Here is a 14886-nt window from a genome sequence, read left to right as displayed (position 1 = left end):
GGGCATGAACAGCAAGAAAAACAAAAACAAATAAAAATGTACAGAAAGCTTCCAACACACTTATACTCGTATTATATACAGGGTTATCGGGACAGGGCTGTCCTATGTAGATACTTAAAATGCTAACATTTTATTTTCGATATTATTTAAGTTAAATATTCAACTATAGGTTATTTTTATATTGATTGGATTACAAAAATTAGCAAAACTAAAATTGTTATTAAACTACAGTAGTGATAAAAAATCAGCGGTAGTAAAAAAGTTCTAGTTGTAGAAGGTATTAAAGAGAAGATAAAAAAAAATAGTAGTAGTAGTAGAGGTAGGGATTGATTTGAGTTAAGGAATGTGAATTTATTTGAGTATATTCAGCAATATTCGGCAAAGATAATGGCTGATTAATTACATTTTTTAGATATTCATTTTAAAAGATTATTAATTTTTTTTTTGTATAGGGCCAACTCATTTCTAAATATTAGTTCAAGTGATCGATTTGTTTTCCATTTTTAGTAAAAGTGAATGTCAATTAATATAGTAGAAATCATTAAAAAGATTTGAACCTAACCCTGACGGTTAAAAATGGCTTATTCAAAAAAATGTATTTTTGCTATAGGTCCAACTTCCTTCAAGTATTAGTTCAAAGGCTCAATTTTCTTCCATTTTTAGTTAAAGTGAAATTAAAAAGTGAATTAAAAATGGCTATTTAATGAAGTTTTGAGTATCGAAATTTTTTACTCAATGTTTCCTACTTCCCATCATTAAAAAAAAAGTATGAAAATTATTTTAAAAACTTGTGTGCCTTTCTAGTTATTCAAAAAGGTAAATACGCCAAGCATAATGTAATTAAATTGAATAATGGTATCTGAATTGGCCACCGTAGATGAATGGACTGACCGAATCTGCGTTCTTTCTAATAGAATAAAAAGTTTTTAATCCTCCCTCTGAGTGTATTTCTGCCATAAAAAAGATCCTCATCAAAACCCATTTGCTGTTCGGAGTCGCCTTAACTCTATAGGTCCCTCTATTTGTGGGACAACATCAAAATGTACACCACAAATAGGAAGCGGAGCTCGGCCAAACACCTGGCAGAATTGTGCTTGCCAATTATTTGTTTATTTTACTTTTAATGTAGTTAAATATACTCAGCGATAGTTCAACGTAACAAAACATCGATTCCAAACGTAATTTTAGCACCTGGCATAACTTAACGGTCGGAAAATAATCGAGAACAATGTAAGGAAAAGAATGGGAATTTGTATCAGGAATAAAGACGATCAAGTGCGGAATTTTAATGAATAATATAAGGAATTACTATATTAATTTTTTAATTTTTTATATAATAAAATATATAATTGCTAAGTTTTTCTGTTTCAGTCACGGTTTTTTTTAATTTTTCCTTCTAAAGTTTTACCCTCCTCTAGTTGAGTCGGCAATCCGCGTACAGTTTACTTCTTTAATTAAAGTATTCTATTATTCCCGATAGCCCTGTATATGTGTATGTATGTATATATGTACGTATGTATGTATGTATGACTAGCCAACCTTTTTTTGTGCCTTTTGAGATGCTTCGCTTAGTCTAGGAACTACACTTAAACCATTACTAAGTAATTCAAATCATTCCGCTAGCCGCCAGCTTTATAAAGTATCTTAATCAAATAACTTCAGGACACTCGAAACTAAATTTTTAACTTAAGGAAGCATTTAGTAAAACAAAAAGAACTATCTATCGGCTTGCTTATCAAAACAACTTCAGTTCTCTAGAATCAGAGAAATATTTTTTTTTTTGTGGTTTTCGACGAATGTTTAGGCCGAAAACCTGAGCTGTTAGTGCCCATTTTAGTAAGCTAATGGTAAGATTTGGTGAATGTTTATAAAGAAACTGTGGCCATCATCATCATTGTTAGGTTAGAACCCAGTCCGGGTCTTGTCTCCCTCCAACATTTGTCTGCAGTTTGATTTATCCCTCGCTTAAGTTCTCTCCCAACGTATACCAAATAGCTCAGTGACCCGATCTTCCCCATCCAGTCATCGGAGTTTTAATCAACCTTTCCTTCTATTTCTTCTGCACATACCCAGTAGGACTTTTTTTGATGGGTGTGCTACATCTGCTTTCATAATGTGACCAGCTCACCAATGATGTGCTTATACTTATTAAACTGTATATTATAATAGTAATAATTTTTTGAAACACTTCTGTTAAGGTCACGATTTTTCTATTTTAACTGTAGCTGCCACTTGACACACTTACTTTAGAATATCGCATATTCGGTTAGCATAGATATAGATTTGGAAGATACTTTCATTTCAGTGATTTTTTAGCCGTCGTTAAAGAGTCTGCAGACATAGTGTGTATTGGTCATTAGGGGAATTCTAATGATATAGCAAAGATCCTTCAGGTTGCAGTACTTCTTCAAGCTAGTACTACCCAAATAGCCTTTTGTCGGCTTCACTTTTATAAACTAGGGCATATGAAAATCGTTACAAAACAGTTGTAGAAGAGAAAAAATCATTTATGTGTATTACATATATCCAGACAAACTTTATTATCCGAAATAGTGCCAATGATTTTTAGCATATGCTCTGTGTTGATTCTTGCATTTTCCTTCAGTAAATTTCATTTTTCATAAATTCTTCTCACTGCCGCTGAGTTAGTCTCAAATCACTGGTTTCTAAAGCATCAAAGTCTTATATACATTTACCATGCCTTTTATTATTCATATTTAAGAAAAAAAGTGTTGTCCACCGAATGAGTAGTTTACCACAGATTACAATGAGGGCAGCTCGTTGAATACGCTGAAGAAAACCTCACAACAGAATGGGTTTTAAACGAGTTTCAGTAACTCAATAAATTAACTTTGTTGGCAGACGCTGTGTTTAACCGCTCCCACGACAATTGGTTCTAATTGGTTCAATTGGTTATGCTACCGGGAGCATTCCCCAAGCATTTATGGGGATTTTTTAAGATGTTACAACAATAAGAATACTTTATTTAAGCAAAGATTGCGCTGGCCGCCACAGTATAATGCGATTGCTGTTATGTTCGTCTATCGTCTCAAAAATGGTCTCTGAATTGGACTCAGGTCCTTCACCCTATCAAAAAGCACTAGTAAATTACCTCCAACTGAGGGAGGTTGCGCTCAAGCAATCTTATGTTTCTACAATAATAAAACAAGCACCATCTTTGAAAGTTAGGAAGTCCCCAATTAGTTCGCGATTTCCAACATTTTTAAGTCTCTCTGCATTTTATCGAATACAAGTAATCCGAAAGCGGTTCCAAATGAGGGGGAGTCTTTTTAGTCTCCGGACACACCATTGCAGCTTTGACGATCTATTAGGCATTGTGAATATCTAAAAAACAAAGATTATCGAATAAAGTACTCAAAAATTGGGTATTTCAGTACCCCAACAAGACACACAACAAAAACTCAAATTCTTTAAAAATTCAACTACCCTAGGTTACGACTCCTAAATCAGCTGTTACAGCATTTCCTAGTAAAATTGATAAACAAAAACTATGCAAACGGTCAATAGGTCTTAAATGAAAATATTAAGGTAGATACCTATGAAATGAGACTTTTTTCAATTTCAAACGTTTATTAACAAAAAATGGTTACAAATTTAATCTTAAAAATAATAGCCATCGCTAGCGATACATTTTTTCCATCTCTCAGGCAATTTGTAGATGGCGCGCCAAAAAAAATTGGCCGTCTTTGGCCGCAAACCAATCATCGAGCCATTTTTGGCTTCTTCGTGAGAATTGAAGCGCTGCTCGGAAAGTACGTCTCGTCGTACGTCTCCACCAATTCCCGGGTCGCTCTCGTTCGATGTGGCGGTGCATTGTCTTCAAAAAAAATTACTTTGTGACGCCGATGGGCATATTCTGGGCGTTTTCGGTGTATAGCGCTGTTCAAATCGGCCAATTGTCGTTGGTAGCGTCAACTGTTTCACCTGGTTTTAATAGCTCGTACCAAATCATATCACGCTGATCCCAGAATACACACAGCATTGCCTTGCGGCCGAAGCGATTTGGTTTGGCCGTTGTTTTTGGCTTGTGGTCGAGCGGACCATACGATCGTTTACACTTGGGATTGGAGAAATACACCCATTTTTCATCACCTGTAACGATTCGATGCAAAAAAGACTACCTTTTGAACCGGGAGAGTAGCTTTTCGCAAGTGGTTTCACGATGTCGGCAAATCGTAGTTTGAAGGCGCGAAATTCGACATTTTTAAGAGCGACTAAAATGCATTGTTGTATGAAACGTAACAAACAATGAACTGATTATTGTTGACAGATGACAGACGACAAAATCAAGACATTTGGAAGGGTTTAAAAATACTCTTAGCGACATCTATGGTCTAATAACTGAGAGTCTCATATTATAGGTATATATCTTGTATATTATATCTTTTGTAATGAATCTAAAAGTAATATGCAAATTAACACGCATAGCATTTTCAGTCTACTTCGACATAAGTTCACTGTGATCGGTGACATCCCATAACCGCAGCTAAAAGTTGGCAGCAGTTTTTGCAATCATCGAAGAAGGAAATTTGTAGAAATTATCTACTTCAAAACGTTAATGTTGTTGTGGGCTCTGAATCCAATAGTTTTGGTTTTTTTTTTTTTGCAGCGAAGAAATTTTTTTGTTGAACTAAATACTTTACCACTATTGACCAGTGCTAGACTCTGCGGTAATAATTAAGTTTTTTTTTGTATAATGAAAAGGCCTAAGTAAAAAAAGTTCATAGATAAATATTTTATTTTATTTTTCACAAAAAATCTTACAAAACTATTTACAATATTTTTTACTTAATCTAAATGAACATACGGCAATGAGTTTAAATGTCGTCTGCCGGAAAAATTAGGTAGAAATTTATTTGCAAAACTATTAATCTATAATGAATTGTCTGTACTTTAAAGCACCGGTAATGAAATTGATTAAGTTTTCGATTGAAAATAATTTACACCATTTAGAACATGAACTATTTCGGTATTAGAAACTACGATCTTGCCATAGGAACTACAACTACAATCAAAAATAAAGAAGTGGCAAAATATTCGTATTCTTTTTTGTAGATGATTTATGTATATTTTGTCATAGTCTTAAAAGTCTAACATTACGCACACACACCCACATACAAAAAAGTTCTGCATACCTACGTATTTGAGCCTTAAGCTGTTCTTCTTCGTAATAAGAAATAAATAAAAAAAAAACCAAACCAATGCAAATACAAGCGACTGCGCACACATAAATACTTTCAAACCAATTGTAACGGTCTACGTAAAAACACAGCAGCCAAAATCTTAGCGCTACATACATACATACAACTACATACAACTAACTAAGTAAGTTTATGCCCGTTTCACCCTGATTGTGCCTTCTTAGTACTTTTACCCAATTTGCAGTATTGTTTTTATACTTACTTACTCTTTTTAAATCACACCAAAGTTTTTGAGCTAGAAAAGTGTTATAAAGAAATATTTTTGGCGAATTGACGCGTTTTAAAGTAAATGAAAAAGGAAAAATTTGGTTAATAAAAATTCCAATTTCAAGCAGGCAAATGAGAGAGGTTGCCTTAATATTAAATGCAGTGATGAAATAAAAATTTGGAACTATCTACACACATGCACATAGTGTGTGCATGTATGTATATGCAGACATGAAAACAGACATGAAAACAAAACAGTTTACTTGGAAAAAATTTTATGTAATTAATTTATTGGTCTTTTTGCTAAACAATGAACTTGAAAACATTTAAATATATTTCAAAAACAAAAAAAAAATTATATATAAATACAAAATAATTGCAAAGTCGATTACTATCCGTCGTAACGCTCATTTGCAGCAGGGTGTACGCTTCGATCCCGATATGCCCCAAACAATTCGCTTGGAATTCGCCAAGAGTAACACGAAAGTGAGCAAACCCAAACCACAGCCCAATACAGCGACAACAGCCTCACATCCTGCATTGATGCACCCACTCACTGGACGTAAGTAAAGAATGTTAAACAAAAAAAAAATGAAAAAAATGAAAAAAGAAAATTATAAAAAAATCAAAAAGCAAAGAAATGTTAAGCAATAAAATGTTACATGCAACTCTTTTTTATTTTCGCTTTTAGTTTTGTATGTATACGTGTAGTAGAGCTATCAATTTTATTTTTGTAATTTATTTTGCTATTTAAATTTTGCTTTACTTTCGTTTTCTTTCATTCTTTGCTCTTTCTATATATTTGTTACGAGCATATATATATATATGTATATTATCGAAGTATGTTGTTGATGTATAAAGAAGAAAAGCTATAAATATTTACATATTTAATTACTGAATTCTATGACAAAAGCGCACTTAATTAATTTCCCTTAATTTTTAAAAGCGTTCAAAATCAAATGGAATTAACACACTTTCCCAACAACAAAACTGCTTTAGAGCACCTAAATTTAAGTATGATAAATGAAAAATTAATAACAATGAAAACAAGTTCCCCCGTTATTTTGAAATGAATATATTCAAGCCCCAAGCAAAATGTTTTTGCACTGATTTCACGTCGTGGCTCGCCACCAACGCCACCAAAGCTACCAAATCACCACCACCACCACCACTACCACTACCAACAATACCACAGCCACAACCACTATAACACCCATCACTACTACTGCCACCATCAGAAAAAAAGACAACACAGTCACAGCTGGTACACTGAAAATATATCTACACGTACACAAACAAAAATCGTACAAAACACGCGATTTCAATTTACATCAGCAATAATATATACAGCGTCAATTTATGCACTCGTGGTGCATTGTATTAATATCTGTTATGTAGCAGTGTTTTTTCTGTTTTTCCGCTATTAGCATTTCAACTCTATTTAAATTTTCACGAGGATGTAGTTAGCGCTGGTTAACTGAGAAATAAAGGTTTAAGTTGTGTTTTTTTTTATTTTTGGTTTAACTGCTGTTATTACTTTTCCTATATGTCGTTTTGAGCAATATTTATAAAAGAAAAATTCAAATAGTACAATACACAAAACTTATTTAAACATTCAGGCATTTGAGTTATGCGTTCTACATTGCATGAAGATCGTGCGACCAAATGAAAGACTTAAGACACAAACCTGCATTTTAATGAGCTTTCATAATTACGTATCCCAACAAGAAACAATGGAAACCAGCAGCATAATGCGCTGCTACTCATTTTTATCTATACACAAATTATAATATACAAGAACTGAAAATGCAGTGACCTAATGGCGGGACAGTTTGATTTCAATATCTACAAGGTGGCGCAAAATTAATCACCCAATCGGAGGTCTTATAATTTTTGCCTACGTCAATTATAAAGTGTGTTTCAGAAGTGGCGCCAAGATATCAGCAGTGAAGGAATTCCTAGATGGTACCTTTTTTCAACTCAACTTTGACAGTTTGACAGTTTGGTCGAAATAATCGTCCGAAATGTTAAATGTAAATGTTAAACCAAAGTCTTCCATCGTTCAAAATGAATCAGCAAAATGAAAGAAAATGTTTTTTCTAATAACAGCCGCGCAACAGCAGGCAATGACAACATCCGAGTGTATTTATTCCATGAATAAGCTTCTCACAAAAACCATTTTCCTTCCGAAGTTGGCAGAAAATTGCAGGTCACTCCATTTGTGGAACAACATGAAAATGCACACCACGAATAAAAAGAAAAGCTCGGCCAATCACTTCACACAAGTGTACACGCCAATTATTATTTTTTTTTTATCACTCAAAATCATTCTTCACGACGACATAGACATAGCGCAGCGAATAAAGATCCAGCGGCTTCGTTGGCTGGGTCATGTTGTCCGAATGGACACAAACGCTCCGGCTTTGAAAGTATTCGATGCGGTACCAGCTGGTGGTAGCAGGGGAAGAGGAAGGCCTCCTTTGCGTTGGAAAGATCAAGTGGAGAAGGACTTGACTTCCCTTGGTGTCAACTGGCGCCGGTTAGCAGGAGAAAGAAACGACTGGCGCGCTTAGTTATACTAGGGTGAAATCGCGTAAGCGGTTATCGCGCCAATTAAGAAGAAGAGAAGAAAATCGTTCCTTTAATTTAGGAAAAAGTTTTTTAGAAACAAAACTTGATGATTAATTTTGCGCCACTTTTTATTAATTAATTAATTGCTGATATATTTTTTTCAGATCACAAAACTGTAAACACCTAAAACCTCACATGAAATAGTTGAAGTGATCCAAAAAAGATAAATTTGAATCAAAAAAATTACTCTCTAATAAATAACGAAAAATTAATAAACTCCATAAAATGTGTTTCAGAAATGATTCCCAAGTACATTTATTTAGTTACATATTTTTTTAAGGAGTAATGGGTAGGCAGAGTCACAAAAATAGACACCTTTTATTATTCTTTTCTAAAGTAAGTCATTTTAAAAAAGTAAACTCAAAAAAAAGTAAAAACTAAGTAAGCAAACTCATTTTAAAAAATTAAACCTAATTTAAATAATTTTGTAAATTGCTAAAACTTGACGTTGACTGAATTAAAAGAAAATGATCTGGGCAAAGTTAAGCCGATTTTGTTCAAATTAATTTTTTTAATTGGAAGGTTTTTAGACTTTGAATATTAAAGAAATGGCGGCTTCTGAAAGCTGGAAGAAAAAAACTTTTATTTATTACATGTAAAAATGTGTTTAAAAAATTAAATTTAACATAATTTTTTTAGCATTTTAACACTTTTTTTAAATTTAATTTAATATATTTTTTTAACATTTTTTTTTAATTAAATTTAGCATTTTTTTAATAAAAATATTTTTCGTTTTAATAACTAAGATTCATGGCTTAGGCTGAATAAATTTCATCAAAATTCAATTTATTGCGTGCTCCTCAATTGCAGTGGTCGCCGATTTTGAAAACGTTAAAAAAAAAACGCGGTCAAAGCTCTCGTCTTGGCCAGCAGACATCTGAGAGTCTGTCACTAATTGCCACTGAACTCATAAGCTGTGCATTCAATAGTTTTCAAAATTGTAAACACTTTTTCAAAAGATTATTTCGCATTAAAAAGATTGTAAAGCATTCTGAAATCTGAAGTCTGTCCATCCTTAAACGGCCAATGAAATTCGAGAAAGTAATAAAATTAAAAAAAAAAATATTATATTATTATACAAAATTTTTTGAAAACTTCTCTGTTTGTCATGTCTAACTAAAATGGTAGCTATAGTTGACAATTATAAATATATTACATTTTTTTTTTAATTTAATTATTAGGCTTTTCCATTACCACTTTTGAAAAATTTAAAAATAATAAAGTGGTTTAACAATTTTTTAAATAAGGAATTTCCTAAAAACATAAAAATATTTTTTTTTTAATTTTTTTAACTATTTTTTAAATAAGAGATCTTCTAATAAATAAAAAATACTTTTTTTAATTTTTTTTTACGGTTTTTTAAATAAGTGTCTCCTATTAATTAAAAATATGTTTTACCTATTTAAACAAAGGACTCCTAATAATTAAAAAATATTTTTAACTACTATTTAAATATTAAAATTCAAAAACATTAAATTTGTCAACTGTTTTTAAATAAAAAATCTCCTAATTATTGTTTTTTGTCTTTTTGTTTGAATTTTTGTAATCATTTTTTAAATGAAGGATCTCTTTATAATTAAAAAATACGGAGTATCCTAATAATTAAAAACTATATACTTTTTTATTTTTTTTAACTTTTCTTAAAATAACGGACCTCCTTTTAATTTTAAAACATTTTTTATATTTTTTGAACTATTTTTTAGATAACGGGTCTCCTAATAATTCAAAAATTATTTTTTTAACCATTTTTTAAACAATTGATATCCTAATAAAAATATTGTTTTAATTTTTTAATTAGTTTTTAATTATTTTTTTAATTATTCTTTCAATTAAAATTAAGTAAAATAATAATTTTCTATTTTTTAATATTTCTAAAATATTGTTTAAATTTGAGATATTCGGATTTAGAAATGTTTTAGAAATTTTTAACTATACCTGTTCTATAAAATATCTCTTAATAATTTAAAAAATAATTTTAAAATACTTTTTAAATTTTTTGAACTTTTCTTTAAATAACGAGTCACCTAATAAATAAAAAGTAATTTTTTAACCACTTTTTAAACAATTGATATCCTAATAATTTGAAAATTGGTTTTAATTACTTTTTAATTATTCTTTTAATTAAAATTAAATTAAATAATAAATTTTAAATTTTTTTGTTAATATTTTTTAAATAAGAGATCCCAATAATTTAGATATAATTATTTTTTGAATTTTGTTTCTATTTTCTATAAAATATCTCCCAATAATTTAAAAAACATTTTTTTTTAATTTTTTAAAACAATTTTTTATATAAGGGATCCCCTAATTTCGGTTACTTTTTGCAGGGAAAGCATTGAGAAATTATTGCTGTAGATCTTTCTTTTCTAAATTTAATAAAATCGGTATTTCTAAAGAAAGATAAAAAAATATGTTTATATTTTATAGAGAATCTGAAAAGTCAAAGCTATCACGCAGAAGTTGGAAAATATTAAAAAAATTATTAAATAAAAAAAAAATTGTTGTTTGTTTTTTGACAACAAATTATGTATTTCTTGATATTCCTGGTGTCAAGAACAAAAACAACATAAAATTGTGGCATTATAACCAAGAAGAAAAGTTTTCGAAGGCACTGTACTTAAAAAGTCACCAAAGTTAGATAGGAGCAACTTCATTCGATAGGAATGAATACATTACGAAATAATAAACTTTCTGCGAAAATTAAGCAGAACTAAGCAATCATTTTTTATGCCAAAGTTGAGCGAGAAAAAACTGGTTGGGCTCACTGAACGGAATCTCCAAAAATTGTGGTGTTTTTTACTAAATGCGCTCTTGTCATGTATTCTAATTTTACAACATTTATTTCCTGAAAGTACACGCAGTTGTCAATAACCTCATAGAATGAATTCTAAAAAAATATTAAAAAAAAATTAATTTAATATTAATTCAAATGAAAATATATATAAATAAAAATTACCTAAATACATACATTTGTAATATCCATTGCAAATATAAAAATATAAATTCTCTTTTTGATTTCTTCCACTATTTTGCATATTCTTCGTTTAGTTGCTTTCCATTCGTTTGCACCGAAGCGAATTTGTTCTCTAACAAAAAACAATTTCTCTCTTTCTGCACAACACTTAGATTTGGGTGGCCCGTTCTTTCCAGGCGGACCGGAATTATGGCATCATCCGTTAGCCTACTCGGCAGCTGCCGCTGAATTACCCGGTGCTGCTGCATTGCAGCATGCAACACTAGTGCACCCAGCTCTCCATCCGCAGGTGCCGGTACGCTCTTACCTCTGACTAAATACAGATAAAGTTATCGAGCAGCCTATGCATCAAGTGAGTATAACCAACTGGCCACCGTACGGCGTTCATCATAATTATCACCGATTTTCTTAAGTAATCGCAATTTTTTCCTTTGCATTCCACTCGCCTACACTCAGACTCAAATGACCGCAATGACGCAACATCATCAACAAGCCGCTACACTACATCCAACAGCTATGCATATGTCCGCTGCTGCTGCTGCTGCTGCAGCTGCTGGCCTACCGCCGGGCGCAGCCGCCACTGGCCCACCGGGACCGCCACCAACCGGTCATACAGCACACCATCATTTCTTATCGAGCCCCGCTCTGGCAAGTCCAGTTGGTTCCTCGAATAATCCAACGCATCCATCAAATACACCATTAGCTGCGAACGCTTCATGCTCGACACTGTTTGTTGCCAATTTGGGGCAATTCGTGTCGGAGCACGAACTCAAAGAGGTGTTCTCCAGGTGAGTGTAATGTTGATATGGGAAATATTTATGTTTTTTTTCTGAAATGTTTTTAATGTTTTTATACGATTTTTATGCTTATTTACGTTGCGACATTTATATTTACATACATACTTACGTGTATGTGGGCAGGCGAGGATTTTAATTTGCCTTCCTTATTGAAATTTTTTCATCACTTGCGCACTAAATTCAACTAGAAAATAATATTTACCAGTACTCATTAAGAACACTTGAAGTCGCACATTAAAAAACAAGAAGTATTTGCAATTACCACAACAACATACACAGACACAGATTTTCTATAAACGTGATTTTATTTCTCATATGATGCAAATATCATTCAAATAAATTTTAGTTATTTATTGCGCAAAATTGCTCACTCAAATGCACCACTTATAAGCCACAAGATTATTTATTTCTATATTTATACTTTTACTACGTACTGTAAGTGTGAAAAAAAATTGTAAATCACTCCCTCCATGAGATTCAAAATACTTTAGAGCTACATTCTTTAGATGCCATTTAGAGAATACCCGGCTCGAGATATTTTATTTCCGGGCTCCAAAAAATACTGACAGGACAGGAGGCTCTTCAGTTGGCATTACATAGTTGAAAAATGCCTAACTTTGTGTGCTAACTAATTTAGTTTTTTATACAGTGAATATATAAATGGTGGTGTTCTCTAACACTTGAGTACATTTTTGCCACCAAAAAGGTTCTGACAAAATTATCTCTCTTACGGGGGCGAGGAAAATTTATAGAGTCCTACATTTGTACGAAAACATCAAAGGCACACATCCCAAAGGTTTCCTTCAAGGTTCAGCTCTTGACCTATCAAAGTGTGTACACACCAATCATGCATCCATACGCATTATATTTATACGAGGTGTGGCTATTAAGTAACCAGTCTAACGCTGTAACTTCACCGGACGCAAATCCTATTATTTTTAATACGGATTTTCCCTTATGAAATAGACAGAAATCGCATAACCCAAATGTCGGTGATTCAGTGGTGATGTGATACTGGGAATGCAATTAGCATCAAATGTAGACTGAAGCCTCAACCGGTGCATGGTTTGCGAAAGTATTTCAGGTTCAGTATGTACGGACTTGATCAGTGATTCACTTGCAGGTGAATTTCAACAGAATTATCAGAAACTTTCAGTGCAATTCACTCAGAAGTGAAATGCAGAGCCTGCACGATAGTCCCTGTAAGTAGAAATGAGCAAACTAGAGCCATTAGGTAGGTAGGTAAGATGGCAAGAGTACCACAGGTACACTACAAGTAGCACTTACGTACCGTTTTGATGCCAAACTTTCAAAACATTTAGGAAAAAGAAACCATCTACAGCCATTATGTGCTGTTGATATAGCAGTGGAGAGAAAAGGGATCTAAGCTGGAGAATTTCTTCAAACCTAGCCCAACCCCAAAGTGCTCACCCGTCTCCTTCTCTGCAGAGGATCGTGCTTCCAGCTTCTTCAATCTTGGTTGTATGGAAGTTCAAGCTTCTCCGCATGAGTTCTGATCACCCAGACATTTTTCCAACCCCAGCGCCACCTGGTGGAGGATATTTTGAGAAAATAGTTCACTGTGTTCACAATAACAGCTGTGCGACATACTGCAAAGTCTTGATTATTTATTTGACTTATTTTGTATTCAATTATTTTCATTTTTTTATAAAAGTATAGTTCATTCCGCCATAAAAATACCATATAGGCCAAAGTTTTGTATTGTAAAAAATTAAAAAAAATTACAAATTTTTGTAAAAATTTCAAAATTTGTAGGCAACATTTTTAGAAAATGGCTCATGCCGCCGTGAAAATACTATAAACAGGTAGGCCAAAGTTTTGTATTATAAAAAGTTAAAAAAAAATTACTAATTTTCGGTAAAATTTCAAAAATTTTTAGGTAACATTTTTCGAAAGTTTCTAGATGTTTTATGAAGATCTTTCCATGGCAGAAATACACTCGGAGGTTTGCCATTGCCTGCCTAGCGGTCACTACTAGGAAAAAACTTTTTCCATCGTTTTGCAGTTTCATGCACGCTGATTTGAACTTACGTACTCCCGAATGGTAGTCATGCACCAACCCGGCAAATATTGATAAAGTTTAAAGTGGCCCAAATTTCGTGTTGAGTTTTAATAGAATTTCTTGTTGACGAAGTTATACCGTTTTATTCCATATAATGAATGCTCAATTTTTTTTTTATTTGGAGAAAATGCACAGAAGAACGCCAGTAAAAAGGAATTCTGAAAAATCAGCGTTATTTTTGAGCCATTTCAGACGTATACTCTGTTATACTAAAATTCAATGGGCTGTAAAACTGAAAACGCGAAATTTGTTTAAAGATTCTAAATAAGAGTGAAATTTTGATGATGAAAACTTTGATGAAATTTTTTTTAATTTTAATGAAATTTTTTTAAATTTTAATGAATTTCTTTTTTATTTTTAAAACTTTTAATTGCATAGTTTTTGTTGTCGTACATACTAAATTTTTTTTGTTTTTTAGTAAAAGAAAAATAAATTTATAAAAATAACCAAATAATCAAAACTTTGCCTTATGTATACATTTATAATTGGCGTGTACACCCTTTTTGAGTGTTTGGCCAAAGCTCCTGCTCCTATTTGTGGTGTGCGTCTTGATGTTGCTCCACAAATGGAGGGACCTACAGTTTCAAGCCGATTCCGAACGGCAGATATTTTTATGAGGATCTTTTTCATGGCAGAAATACACTCGGAGGTTTGCCATTGCCTGCCGAGGGACGACCGCTATTAGAAAAAACATTTCCTACATTTTGGTGTTTCACCGAGATTCGCACCAACCCATTCGGCTACGGCTATTTTGCCTTATGTAACGCTGCTATTACTGTGCACAGAGGTGTATATGTGAAGAAAATACCTGCGGCATACATCTGCCAGAAAAATAATTTTTCAATATTTCGCCCATAGCACCAGGTGGGTGATTAGGTAGGTGGCCGATTTTTCGCTTTTTTGCATCAATTCACTTTACCACCTCAATAAAATAAAAACAATAAGAGAAGGTAACAGAAGTATTTGAGGCAC

The 14886-nt window shown here is 32.5% G+C and overlaps 1 protein-coding gene across 1 annotated transcript in view; it reads left to right on the top strand.

The window, feature by feature from the left end:
- Nucleotides 1-14886, top strand: part of LOC129235948 (uncharacterized) — a 152579-nt gene that overhangs the window by 124686 nt on the left and 13007 nt on the right. The window contains 3 exon segments of the mRNA XM_054870044.1: nt 5850-5991; nt 11187-11386; nt 11491-11822. Coding sequence (XP_054726019.1) covers nt 5850-5991; nt 11187-11386; nt 11491-11822 — 674 coding nt within the window.

This window comes from Anastrepha obliqua, chromosome 1, assembly GCF_027943255.1.
Source record: "Anastrepha obliqua isolate idAnaObli1 chromosome 1, idAnaObli1_1.0, whole genome shotgun sequence".
Lineage (NCBI taxonomy): Eukaryota > Metazoa > Arthropoda > Insecta > Diptera > Tephritidae > Anastrepha > Anastrepha obliqua.
This window is presented reverse-complemented; position numbering and strand designations above follow the sequence as displayed.